Here is a 14,034-nt window from a genome sequence, read left to right on the forward strand (position 1 = left end):
TTTTGTGATAAAGTCACTGAAGACAAAACTGAATTTAAGTGAACAGAATATGATTTGAATTCCTAAGCATGTTCCTCTGTGTTCTTGTAAATGCTGTCCCCTGAATACCCTGGTTTAAGATGAACTCCTTTGCTTGCCATCATTCTACCTAGCACTGCTCAAGCATCGCACTGTCTGAACCCTTCCCAGACCTCTCTTCCTTTTTCTCTTCAGGACCATCAATAGCTGACCAGGTCAAGAGATGTCCAGGACATATTTTAGGGGACTCTACTTACATTGAAAAATGAAGTACCAGACAGCTTTAAAAAGTGCTATCCTCAATATATAAAAAGTTCTTAAATATACACATAAACACACATTGTACAAAAAGTTCATGGAAATATTATAAAAACTGCATGCATTTCACATTTTTGCATAAAAATAAATTTATCTTTTAGTTTTATTGTCTATGAACCTTTTGAAGTACATGTGTGTGTGTGTGTAAATTCATTGTTCTCTATAGGCTGTAGTTGGACTTCCTTCATATTTGGTGATGTATCTTTGTGACTATGTATATCACCTCTTCTGTATAGAATTTGAAGACATTCTAATACTAGGTTTGGACCAAAGGCCCCTCCATGCCATTCATATGATTGTCCTTCACAATTAAAGCCAATAATGTCCCCTCATATCTGTGCCTCCCCACACAAAGATTTGGACATCTTTGGACATCTTCAACCTCTGAACCATGTCTTCCTCTGCACATTTCCTGGAACTCTCTAGGTGTGAAATGTTGGATGGCTTGGAAGGATGCTAAACCTGAACTACACACTTTGGTCATAACCAAGAAAGTGGAACACAGGCACTGTCTGAACCTCCATGGCAAGGGGGTTTACGAACAGTGATGACCAGGACTCCTGCAGGCTAGGCAGAATTAAGCTAAAGGAGGCTGAATGGGAAAGATTGCCTCTCAAGTGATGCTAGATACACCAATGGTGGAATATCCATTAACAAGCATCTGCTTGTATTATATCAGATGTTTCCAAGAGGATAGTTATAAAGATACCTTTTGCTAGTTGTGTAAAGAGAATTAGCATTCACTGAACACATCTCATTTAATCTTCACAATACTCATGTAATTGGTATTGTCCTATTTTACAGTTGAGGAAAATAAAGCACAAAGAGTTTAACATGTCCAAGTTTCACCCAGTCAAAATAAAACACAGAGCCAACTAATTCTAAAGGCCCAGCTTGTTCCACTATACCATACAGCCTGAGAGACTTCATTTAAGCAAAATTCCTTTTGAAGTCTACAGTCTTCAGCAGTGAGTATGGAAACATGCTCATATGCTGGTGTGTTTGACCTGAGCTACAGTTTTTCCAAAATAAACATCCTCTGTGTTTCTCCCCCTTGAACAAGAGCTTTCTCTGTACCCCCTATTCTCATGGTTTCTACTGGAAGCTGTTTGAGATTTCTGAAATTTAACTATTTTCCCAGGAAGTGGATCTTTGGAATCTAAGATTAGAACCTATCTTCAAGTCTATACACATGAACGCCCTACCAGTATTCCAAATTCCTTAAGGAGAAGACTAGATAGGGAGGATACCCTGGCATCCTCCACGGCTTCCTCCTGAGACAGGTTTTTCCTGTGCTACATAAAGCCCCAGAAACTACAGTGCTCTCTCAAGGTTAACACAAACACAATTATGTACCTTCTGTCATTCTCTCCCTCTAGCTGATTGATCCACAGCATTTTCTAAAACTTTTTCCAAGCACTAAAGGAAAACAAAAAATAATTGTAGAAAATCACACCAAATGGTCAACTTGCCAAAGCATTATTTTATGATGCTAAGATTACTCTGATCTAGAAGAAAATCGCTTTTTCTACCCACGTTCTATAGCCCGATGCCCACATTTACCTGAGCAGTCATATTTAGAGTTGAACAATTGTGTCCCTATCAACAAGGTCAGTTTCTGTTAACAGAGAAATACGTTAGAAATGAAGCAATTGTGTTAATTCATTCTAGACGTGATATAGTCTCCCTATGCCTTCTGCTTAAGGGAAAAGATTTTTTAACATAAAATAGAAGACTCCAACCTGTACTGAGACCACAGATGCCTAGACCTACACCCTAATAGACTCAGCAGGTACAAGGTGAGAAAAATAATTAAATACTCTGGTGGTCCCTTAATTCAGAACTGTGTGATATTATAGACTTGTCATTGTAAACTGAGAAAACAAAGAGACCAGGAGAGTTACAGAAATTTATCCAAAGTCACCCTTCCAGCTATCTTAGGATATTGAATTGCTTTATCTTCACCACTTGTTTCTTAAATGGACCTTTTATATATATAAATGACCTAAGAATTGATCAAATGATTAGAAGAAAATACATCATGAGAGTAAATGCGTAAGAGGAAAAGTTATATTTTGCCCTACAGCAAGAAATGCATCAAACCTTAATTTTCAATGATAGATGACAAGAGTACCTTGAAAAATACAAAATACTCAGTTTCTCAAATGTATGGTTGAGCTCCCAAGAATACAGTGTAAATCCCCAGTGCCCTAAGCAACAAATAGGAATCAGGATATTCATAATGAGGACTTCAACAAAAACCATGGTTTGTTAAAGTGTTTGCCAATTCCATGAATCCAGAGCTTTGGGTTCTAAGTTTAAACAAAAGGCAAGGCCATGGACCTGTAAGACTGGGGTTATATAGGCAAGTTGTAGAAACAAGATTGAGAGAATTACAAGGAAGAATGGATGAATTTGATACCATAGAAAATTATTTAACACATTTCTCTAAAAGCAAGCAGAATATAGGAAGGATATGGATGATTAGTAAGATTGATCTAATAAACTATATATAATTCTTCACAAAACACATGAAACATTATGCAAATAGTGTACAAGACCATAAAGCAAACCCTTAGAAAGTCTTAATGGTTCCATATCCATTTTCTAGAAAAATAATTTTTAACTAAAATCAATCTAAGACCCCTATCCATTTGAAAATATTAAACTCACTTCTATAGAACTCATAACTCCAAGAATAAACCGTATGAGAATTTCTTAATTGGAACTGTTAAATATTACAAATGTGTGGGATATAGTTTAAGTTACTTTGATGATATCTTTAAATGCTCATAGTGGGAAATATTTAAGCATACATAGGAATTATGTAGAAAAAAGTTTAGATTTAAAAATTCATCTTACTTTAGTTGAAAAAAAAAAACCAGATTATTTAGTAGACAAGGTAATGGAATGGGAAGGGCCTTGAAAGAGCATTTTGGGGAGAGGGAACAGCACCTGCAAACTTAAGGAGACAGCAGGGAATATTCAGGGGTGAGTGGGTGTTTCCCTGTGTCGGCCCACCCATGCTAAGATTTTTCTCTGCTTGTGTTTGCTCTGCAGAATCACTCTGCCTCCATGACTGAAGTTACCTGAGATGGCTGGTGTGTCACAAGCTGTTTTTTAACCACCTTCCAGTTCAATACTTCAAAACACACAGTTACTCAATGTCAAACTGTGAAGACAAGTATTATGTTTTATCTAGTTAGAGGCTAATGTTTTGTACATTTTTTTGTATGAAGAAGTGATGTAGCTTGCCCTGATTTTTTTTTTTGGTCAGCTTTAATATATTTATGCCAGAATTTTAAAACCAACAAAATTTTCTCCTTGTTCAAGTGTGCATTTAAGAACCACCTGGTTGATGTTGTTTTGTGATATTTGTACACAAACCTTCTTTTCTCAGTTTTATAGACACAGAAATAAAATATAACGATTCACTTTAACCTTTTATTACCACAGTTGCTGCCTCCTCCAGAATTTTTGAATTTTAATGAAAATTAAACTTTGAGTTGCAGGAAGGATGATGTTGGTTAATGGAAAATCTCAAAATCAATTGTGTGGGGTGAGTGAGAGCTTCAGAGAGAACTTTGTGTTCTGATCTCTTAACAGATTGTTGTATTTGAAGTTAAAATATTAGAGAAGTGACCTCATTACATAAACAATTACAGAGAGTCCTACATTTTAGGGGTATTGGGGTTATGATTCTTGAGTAATGGCCTTGCCAATCTAAGAAACTCAAGATCTTTCTAGAATCATGTCCTTGGGCAGGTAAGTAACTCCATCCTCCTTTCCAAAAAGCAGCCAGCACCAGCCTCCCCTGTCAACTCAACAGTTTTGTATATCATATTGTATGGACTTTATATGAAAATAAATATTTTACAGTTTGCACAGTATTATTTTACAGAAAGGATATCAGATCATCTACAACAAAGAACCCCAGAGCAGCAACAGCTTGACTCTGTGGCTTTTAACTAGTCTAGAATTTTAACTGCATCTCATTTTTCTAGCATGGTGAAAACTAATGTGTAACTCCTGTGAGAGAAGGAGCTCCTTTGTCTGTACCTATCAGAATGTTTTCTTGACACTTCTATGTTGGCTCTTCTTAGCCTTTTTTTGTACATATTTTTTTTCTAAAGAGAAGAAAAAAGTTATCACAAAGTATCCTGGCTCATGTGCTGTTTTAAGCTTCTTCCCCTGGGCAAAGTTATTTGAAGTGTCATAATGCAGTGACCTTTAGAAGTGTTTATGCTGTTCAGTGCTGTGTGTGCTGAGATAAATCCTAACAGGGGCATGGCTGAGAGGTCATTTCATGAATGTGTCTATGTATTCAGACTAGATAAAAGATTTTAAGTTAGTCAGCCACTCAAAAGCACATTCTGGGCGTCTAGCATGGTATCTCTGTCATCTGCTTGCCTTTACACATAAGGGTACCTCAGAAAGTTCATGAGAAAATGAAATTAAAACAAATTTTAATGCAAAATAAATTTTGAAACCGATCATGGTTTTTTCATAAGAATTTCTATTAACTTTTGGAAGTCCCATTGCACTTCTCAATTATCAATAGAAGGACAGTTTTAGGGAAAAAGAAAAAGTTACCTCCACTAAATGTTTCCCAATTTCCCATTTCATTCTGGTGGAACTTTACCTATACACATATACCTACTGTTTCCTGAGTTATGTTTGATTAAAGTTTGGAAGAAAGGCAAGGAGCATTTAATTGCTATTTGTTCCAAATGCTAGGCCACATGCTTTCACATACATAATCTGGTTGTTTTCAAAACAAGGCCGGCATTGTGGCGTAGCAGATAAAGCTATAATGCCGACATCCCATATGGGTGCCAGTTTGAGTCCCGGCTGCTCCACTTCCAATCCAGCTCTCTGCTGTGGCCTGGGAAAGCAGAAGATGACCCAAGTCCTTGGGCCTCTGCACCCGAGTGGGAGACCAAGAAGAAGCTTCCGGCTCCTGGCTTCGGGTCAGCGCAGCTCTGGCCATTGTGGCCAGCTGGGGAGTGAACCAGCAGATGGAAGTCCTCTCTCTCTCTGCCTCTCTTTCTCTCTCTGTGTAACTCTGACTTTCAAGTAAATAAATAAATCTTAAAAGAAACACGCCCAAGGAAGTTGGAAGCCCTAAAGCAGTACTAGACATATCACTACCAGTCTTAGGATTGGTTTCCCAGACTCCAAAGTCGACTCTTTCTACATTTCTACATTGAATGCGTTTGAACCAAGTCTACATCTTTTCTTGGATTTTCATTGTAATAAACACACTTAGAGGTATGATGCTGTAGATAAAATAAAACCATGAAAAAGAATCATTTTCAAGCTCTAACCTCTATACTCATGAATAAGCTAAGCGTTATATCGCTCAATTCAGAATGATACATTTTCTTTTTCTAAAGATATCTTAAGAATTTTTTAAATTAATCATGGCTCAATTTTATTTCATTGTTCATGATAAGATTCTGAAAAATGCTGGCAGGCTAAATGGCTCTTTAACCCATTCCTTGTCATAATGAAAGGTCATTTACATATCTGACTACCAGATTTTATCTCCAAGAGCATAGATCAATTTGACAAAATGAGCTATGTGTCCTTTCATTCTTCTTTCTGGATTTGATTCTGGAAGGACCTATATGTAGTGTTCCAAGAGCTCTTGTTGCAGAACATTTTCCCAGCCTTGGACATGGAGGATATTAATGTATGGTTGAGCCATACTGCACAAGATGCTACAGTGGGGCACTTGAACCTAAGGGGGTATCTTGGCTGACACTCCTGGGATCCATGAGCCAGCCTGATTGCTTTCTATTATGCCATGGCCACCTTGGCATTGCCTTCTGTTTAAGCTCCATGACACTTGACTCCATGACACTTGACAAGTCTACCTCATCCTTCCAGTTTGCTACTCGAAATTCATTTCTTTGAGATGGGGACTCTTCAGTCTTCTGCCAAGGACAAAACCCATCCAAATAGGACAAATGGTCACTATAGTCTCAGACTGAATTCTTCAGTGATGTTTTCTTCCTCTTTTTAAGGAAAGCCCAGGGGAGCCTGAGAAAGTCTGACTCAGTGTGACAGGGAAATGGGAATAAATAAATAAAAAAAAAAGGCCAATAAAATGCATCCCTATAAGCAACCTCATGAGACTGTTAACCCTTGTGAATTTTTTGAAATCTTTCATATCTTTGATTCAGCCCCCAGAACAGGGCCTGATATAAAGGGGGAAAAAAAACTTAAAGTTTGTCCAATAGATGATGGCCCACTTCTTCCTAATCTGGCAAAAGGGAGACTATAACTTATTTGGAAATAAAGAGAACTTTAAAGGACCTGAACATAGCTGAAAGATAAATACATTTAGATACAGGAACTGAAATGGTGAGGAAAATACATTCATCAGTTATGAACATGTGAATGCATCTTTTGGTAAGTTATAAAAATCTTCCACTTAGGTTGTGATGGACCAAAGGGCATATGCAGCGCTACTGAATCAGAAAATGTAAATATGCATAACCCGAGCCAGCACGGTGACATAGTAGTTTAAATCCCCGCCTGTGCTAGTGGCTTCCCGTGTGGGTGCCAGTCTGATTCCTGACTATTCCACTTCTGATCCAGCTCCCTGCTAATGGCCTGGGAAAGCAGTGCAAGAAAACCAAGGTTTGGGTCCCTGCACCCACAAGGGGGACCCAGAGGAAACTTTTGGCTCCTGGCCTCAGATTGGCCCAGTTCAGGCCATTGTGGCCATTTAAGCCAGTAGATGGAAGATCTCTCTGTAACTACCTCTCAAATAAATAAATCTTTTTAAAGAGAGGAAGTGGTATCACTGGGATAATTTAAAGAGAAGAATGATGAGTGGCACTTCTATTTCAATAAATTAATGTTACTCTCTTATTTCTAACTACCACGGCATCTCAACAGTACTGAACATCTTGGGGGCAGACACATCAAACACCAGACTGCACACGTTTGTTTTAAGGAATAGGGTACATTAAGTTTGTGATACTACTTCTGTCCTGGACTCAAGATGTGTATCACTTATTATCAAACTGTGTTCTACCATAGGGATTTTGTAAAGAACACTAAAATTGTAAGTCACATCCTAGTTCTTGGTGCAGGGGGGTGGGGGGGAGGGGAAAATGGGAGAGGGGGAGGGGGGAAAGGGGAAGAGGGGAGGAAGAGAGGGGGGGAGGCGGAGGGGGGGGAGGGAGAAGGGGAGAAGGGGAGGGAGATCTTCTATTCACTGGTCTAGTCCCCAAATGGTTGCAACAGCCAGAGCTAGGCTGATCTGAAGCCAAGAGCTTTTTCTGGGTCTCCCACGTGGATGCAGGGGCCCAAGGACTTGGGCATTCTTCTACTGCTTTCCTAGGCCTAGCAGAGAGCTGGATCAAAAGTGGAGCAGCCAGAACTTGAACTGGTGCCCATATGGGATGCTGACACTGCAGGCAGTAGCTTTACCCAATACACCACAGTGCTGGATCCTATAAATTTCCTTTTGAAAAAGCTGCTTATTGGCCAGCGCCGCGGCTCAATAGGCTAATCCTCCACCTGTGGCACCGGCACACTGGGTTCTAGTCCTGGTCGGGGCACCGGATTCTGTCCCAGTTGCCCCCCTTCCAGGCCAGCTCTCTGCTGTGGCCCAGGGAGGCAGTGGAGGATGGCATGAGTGCTTGGGCCCTGCATCCCATGGGAGACCAGGAGAAGCACCTGGCTCCTGGCTGCAGATCAGCACGATGAGCTCCAGCATGCTGGCCACGGCAGCCATTGAGGGTGAACCAACGGCAAAGGGAAGACCTTTCTCTCTGTCTCTTTCTCTCATTGTCCACTCTGCCTGTCAAAAAAAAAAAAAGGCTGCTTATTTTATACTAACCTCCTTTTCAGGCCAGCTCTCTTCTCAGAACAGCGAGGTAATGGGAGTCAACAGGGTGCCTTCCTAAGGAGGTCCATACCTCCCTTATAATGTCTCTTCCAGTGCCCCATGTGAAGATACAGATAGGTCTGGCCCTCACATACTCCTGGCCAGGCTGTAATGCCCAATGATTATTATCAAGCCCTTTCTGTCAGTTTCTATTTGCCTTTCAATGGGAAAACTTCCTCCTGGTTGGATAGCGTCTTTCCTCTGTCCTCTGTCCTTTATTTTGGGCCCTGTGTAATTAATCTGCTTGTTAGATTCATTGAATCTAACTTGAAGCAGTGAAAGTCTAGATGGCCGTGCACATAAAACCTCAGATGGCAGCAGTTTCTGTCATCTGGACCTGCATCCCCCTAGAGAGGCCACTTCCTGAGGGGAACCCTGTCTTGATTACAGGTCCCCACTCAGCCTCTACTCAGCTTCAAGAAGTTGCAGTCATTACCCTGTCAGCAGCCAGGATTTTCATAAGCAGAGGGAGAATGAGTGGGCTGAGGACTGAAAGTCTGGACTACTGCCATCCCACAGCTCACTGCCAGTGCATACAAACTGCTGTGCCTTCCCAGCACACACACAGTAAACAGAACAGGATGGAAGCCCCTTGTAACAAATACTTACCAACCATGACAAGACCTAGGTTTATATAGAAACAAACTAGAAAGGACTCCATTAAGATTGCCTCCCCCACCCCCCCCGCCTTCACAGTAACTAATGTCTAACTACTACCTTTGTTTCTTGGAAATCACATTTTGAGGCCACACAAATACCCCTAGACTGAGACCTCAGCTACTTGGCCTTTCTTTCTACCAGTCCCTCCATTTGTTCAGAGTCTTTTTTCTTCTTAAATAAAATTTCACTTCTTTACCCTCAATAAATAAATAAATAAATATTCTCCAAGAAGTACAAAATTCAGTGTAGAAACATAAAAAATGAACAAGGAAGGCAATATGGCTTGGCAAAAGAAACAAATGCCTTCAAAAGAATGAGTGTAAAGTTGCTCAGAAATGGGGCCGACACTGTGGTGTAGCAGGTAGAGCTGCTGCCTACCATGACAGCAGCCCGTATGAGCTCTGGTTCCAGTCTCAGCTGCTCTACCTCCAATCCAGCTCCCTGACAATGCATCTAGGAAAGCAGCAAAAGATGGCGCAAGTTCCTGGGCTCTTGCCATCCACATGGGAGACCTGGAGGAAGCTCCTGGCTTCGGCCTGCCCAGCCCTAGCCTTTGCCGGCATTTGGGGAGTGAACCAGTAGATGGAAGATCTCTTTTAAAAAAAATTATTCAAAAACACAGAAGGGACTAGTGTTGTGACATAACAGGTTCAGTCACCACCTGTGATTCTGGAATCCTATATGGGTACCAGTTCATATCCTGACTGCTTTATTTCCAAGCCTGGCTGTTGCAGCCATCTGGGAAGTGAACCAGTGGATGAAAGACTTCTGTCTCTGTCTCTCCTCTCTAACTCTTGCCTTTCAAATAAATAAATCTTATTTCAAATAAGTAAATTTTATTTGAGAGGCAGAATTACCAAGAGAGAGGGAGAGACTGAAAGGGGTCTTTCATCTGCTGATTCACTCCAAAATGGCTGCATGGCTGAAGCTGAGCCAATCCGAAGCCAGCAACCGGAAGCTTCTTCCAGATCTTCCATGTCAGTGCAGGGGTCTAAGCACTTGGGCCATCTTCTGCTTCTCAGGCCATAAGCAGAGAGCTGGATCTGGAAAGGAGCAGCCAGAACATGAACTGACACCCATATGGAATGCCAGCATCACAGACAGAGAATTAGCCTACTGTGCCAGAGCACCAGCACCTAAACAAATCAATCTTTTAAAAAATCAACTCGCAATGGATCAAACACCTAAATCTACGAACTGATACCATGAAATTACTAGAGGAAAACATTGGAGAAACTCTGCTAGATATTAGCATACGCAGAGACTTCTTGGATAAGACCCCAGAAGCACAGGCAACAAAAGCCAGAATAGAGCAATGTGATTAAATCAAGCTAAAAAAAAGCTTCTATATAGCAATAAAACAACTAAAAAAGTGAAGAGGCAACTGACAGAATTGGAAAAAATATCTGCAAATTATGCATATAAAAAGGATTCATATCCAGAATAATAAGTAACTCAAGGAATAACAAACAATCCAGTTAAGAAATGGACAGAGGATAGAAACAGGCAGTTTTCAAAGGATGAAATGCAAATGGCCAGACACATGAAACCATGCTCAAAATCATTAGCCATCACAGCAAAAACCACAGTGAGGTATCACCTCACCCCAGTTAGAATTGCTATTAACCAAAAATAAAAAATAAATTCTGACAAAGATGAAAAAGGTACCCTAATACATGTTTGATGGGAATACAAACTGGTACCAACCACTTTGGAAGACAGTATGGAGATTCCTCAAAAAACTAAAAATAGTTCTACCATATGACCCAGCTATCCCACTCCTGGGAATATTTCCAAAGGAAACATAATCAGCATATGAAAGAATTATTGCACCCCCATGCTTATGGAAGCTCAATTCACAATAGCTAAGAAATGGAATCACCCTAGATGTCCATCAACTCATGATTGCATAAAGAAATTGGTATAAATAAATGATGGTCTATTACTCAAAGAATGAAATCCTGATATTTGCAACAAAATGGATGCAAATGGAAAATATTATGCTAAATGAAATAAGCCAGACCCCAAAAGACAAATATGTTTTCTCTTATTGTGGTAGTTAATTTACAGAATGAGTTTTAAAACTGTGTGGATGTCATATCATTTGGCAGATAGTTATAAACACTGCTTCACTGACTCATACCATGTAAATGACAATTCACTCTTCTCTCCCATGCTGAAGGAGAGGAGAGGAGAGGAGAGGAGAGGAGAGGAGAGGAGAGGAGAGGAGAGGAGAGGAGAGGAGAGGAGAGAAGAGGAGGGGAGGGGAGGGGAGGGGAGGAGGAAGAGAGGAGGAGGAAAAGACCCTGGAGGCGCAGGCAGTCAAAGCCAAAATTAACTATTGGGATTGCATCAAATTGAGAAGTCTCTGTACTGCAAAAGAAACAGTCAGGAGAGTGAAGAGGCAACCAACAGAATGGGAAAAAATACTTGCAAACTATGCAACAGATAAAGGGTTAATAACCAGAATCTACAAAGAGATCAAGAAACTCCACAAAAAACAAAACAACCCACTTAAGAGATGAGCCAAGGACCTCAATAGACATTTTTCAAAAGAGGAAATCCAAATGGCCAACAGGCACATGAAAAAATGTTTAAGATCACTAGCAATCAGGGAAATGCAAATCAAAACCACAATGAGGTTTCACCTCACCCCGGTTAGAATGGCTCACATTCAGAAATCTACCAACAACAGATGCTGGAGAGCATGTGGGGAAAAAGGGACACTAACCCACTGTTGGTGGGAATGCAAACTGGTCAAGCCACTATGGAAGTCAGTCTGGAGATTCCTCAGAAACCTGAATATAACCCTACCATTCAACCCAGCCATCCCACTCCTTGGAATTTACCCAAAGGAAATGAAATTGGAAAACTCAAAAGCTGTCTGCACATTAATATTTATTGCAGCTCAATTCACAATAGCTAAGACCTGGGATAAACCGAAATGCCCATCAACAGTAGACTGGATAAAGAAATTATGGGACATGTACTCTATAGAATACTATACAGCAGTCAAAAACAATGAAATCCGGTCATTTGCAACAAGATGGAGGAATCTGGAAAACATTATGCTGAGTGAATTAAGCCAGTCCCAAAGGGACAAATATCATATGTTCTCCCTGATTGGCGACAACTAACTGAGCACCAAAGGGGAAACCTGTTGAAGTGAAATGGACACTATGAGAAACAGTGACTTGATCAGCTCTTGTCCTGACTGTTGATGTACAATGTAATACTTTATCCATTATAGTATTTTCTCTTTGTTTTGTTCTTGTACTATTGGTTGAACTCTGTGATTAACACACAATTATTCTTAGGTGTTTAAATTTTAACTGAAAAGTGATCCCTGTTAAATATAAGAGTGGGAATAAGAGAGGGAGGAGATGTACAATTTGGGACATGGTCAATCGGACTTTCCCCAAATGGTGGAGTTAGAAACGTGCCAGGAATTCAAATACAATCCCATCAAGGTGGCATGTACCAATGCTATCTCACTAGTCCAAGTGATCAATTTCAGTTCACAGTTGATCACACTGATAGGTCTAAGAGTCAAAGGGATTACACAAACAAGACTAGTGTCTGCTAATACTAACTGATAGCATCAAAAAGGGAGAGAACAATCCATCATGGGAAACGAGATACACAGCAGACTCATAGAATGGCAGATGTCCTAAATAGCACTCTGGCCTCAGAATCAGCCCTTCAGCCAGATCCAAATGCTTTAAGAGCCTGTGAGAGTATTTTAGGCATGGAAAGCCAAGACACTCTGGCAAAACAAACAAACAAACAAACAAAAAACACCTAAATGAAAGATCTCTGCTGCAAGTGAGATCCCAGTGGAAAGAACAGAGCCATCAAAGAAGGAGGTACCTTTCTCTGAAGGGAGGAGAGAACTTCCACTTTGACTATGACCCTGTCGGAATAAGATCAAAGTCGGCAAACCCAAAAGGCTTCCGTAGCCTTGGCAACTCATGACTAGAGCCTAGGGAGATTACTGATGCCATCAACAAGAGTGTCAAATTGTTAAGTCAACAACAGGAGTCACTGTGTACTTACTTCTCATGTGGGATCTGTCCTTAATGTGTTGTCCAATGTGAAGTAATGCTATAACTAATACTGAAACAGTATTTTTATACTTTGTGTTTCTGTGTGGGTGCAAACGGATGAAATCTTTACTTAATATATACTAAATCGATATTCTGTATATAAAGATAATTGAAAATGAATCTTGATGCGAATGGAATGGGAGAGGGAGTGGGAGATGGGAGGGGTGCAAGTGGGAGGGAAATTATGGAGGGGAGAAAGCCATTGTAATCCATAAACTGTACTTTGGAAATTTATATTTACTAAATAAAAATATATATTTATAAATATCAGAGATGAAAAAAGGATATGCAATAACAGCACATATATAAAAAGAATCATCAGGAATAACTACAAAGAGCTGTATGCCAACAAATCAGAAAATGTAGAAGAAATGGATAGATTCTTGAACACATACAACTGACCAAATTTGAACCAAGAAAACATAGAAAACCTAAACAGACCAATAACCAAGACAGAAATTCAATCAGTAAAAAAGACACTCCCGACAAAGAAAAGCCCAGGAGGGGCTGGTGCTGTTGCATAGCAGGTGAAGTAGCCGCCTGCAGTGCCAGCATCTTATATGGGCACCAGTTCAAAACCCAGATGCTCCACTTCTGATCCAGCTCTCTGCTGTGGCCTGGGAACGCAATTAAAGATGGCTCCATTCCTTGGGCTCCTGCACCCATGTGGTAGACCTGAAGGAGGCTCCTAGCTCCTGGCTTTGGATTGGCGCAGCTCCAGCTGTTGTGGCAATCTGGGGAATGAACCAATGGATGGAAAACCTCTCTCTCTCTCTCTCTCTCTCTCTCTCTGCCTCTCTGTAAGTCTGTCTTTCAAAATAAATAAATCTTGGAAGAAAGAGAGAGAGAAAGGAAGGAAGGAAGGAAGGAAGGCAGGCAGGCAGGCCCGCCCAGGACTGACAGTTTCACTGCCGAATTCCACCAGACACATAAAGAGCTAAAAGGATACAACAAAGAGAACTATACACTTATTTCTCTGATGAACATAGATTCAAAAATCCTCAACAAAATACTAGTCAATTTAAT

General features: G+C 40.4%; 1 protein-coding gene and 1 long non-coding RNA gene across 10 annotated transcripts in view; one reads left to right on the forward strand and one right to left on the reverse strand.

Annotated features, from left to right (window-relative positions):
• Positions 1-4,494, forward strand: part of PLPPR1 (phospholipid phosphatase related 1) — a 335,427-nt gene extending 330,933 nt beyond the window's left edge. For all 9 annotated transcript variants that reach the window (XM_051856156.3, XM_051856164.3, XM_089301257.1 and 6 more), the window contains exon 8: positions 3,397-4,494. In XM_051856156.3, the coding sequence (XP_051712116.1) occupies positions 3,397-3,429 (33 nt within the window). In that variant the 3' untranslated portion in view covers positions 3,430-4,494. The remainder of the gene's footprint in view (positions 1-3,396) is intronic.
• LOC149128832 (uncharacterized) overlaps positions 1-8,349 on the reverse strand; it is a 28,568-nt gene extending 20,219 nt beyond the window's left edge. The window contains exon 1 of the long non-coding RNA XR_016211216.1: positions 8,195-8,349. This is a non-coding gene — a long non-coding RNA (uncharacterized LOC149128832). The remainder of the gene's footprint in view (positions 1-8,194) is intronic.
• Between the last annotated feature and the right edge of the window lie 5,685 nt (positions 8,350-14,034).

This window comes from Oryctolagus cuniculus, chromosome 1, assembly GCF_051225735.1.
Source record: "Oryctolagus cuniculus isolate XC-2025 breed Fujian yellow rabbit chromosome 1, ASM5122573v1, whole genome shotgun sequence".
NCBI lineage: Eukaryota > Metazoa > Chordata > Mammalia > Lagomorpha > Leporidae > Oryctolagus > Oryctolagus cuniculus.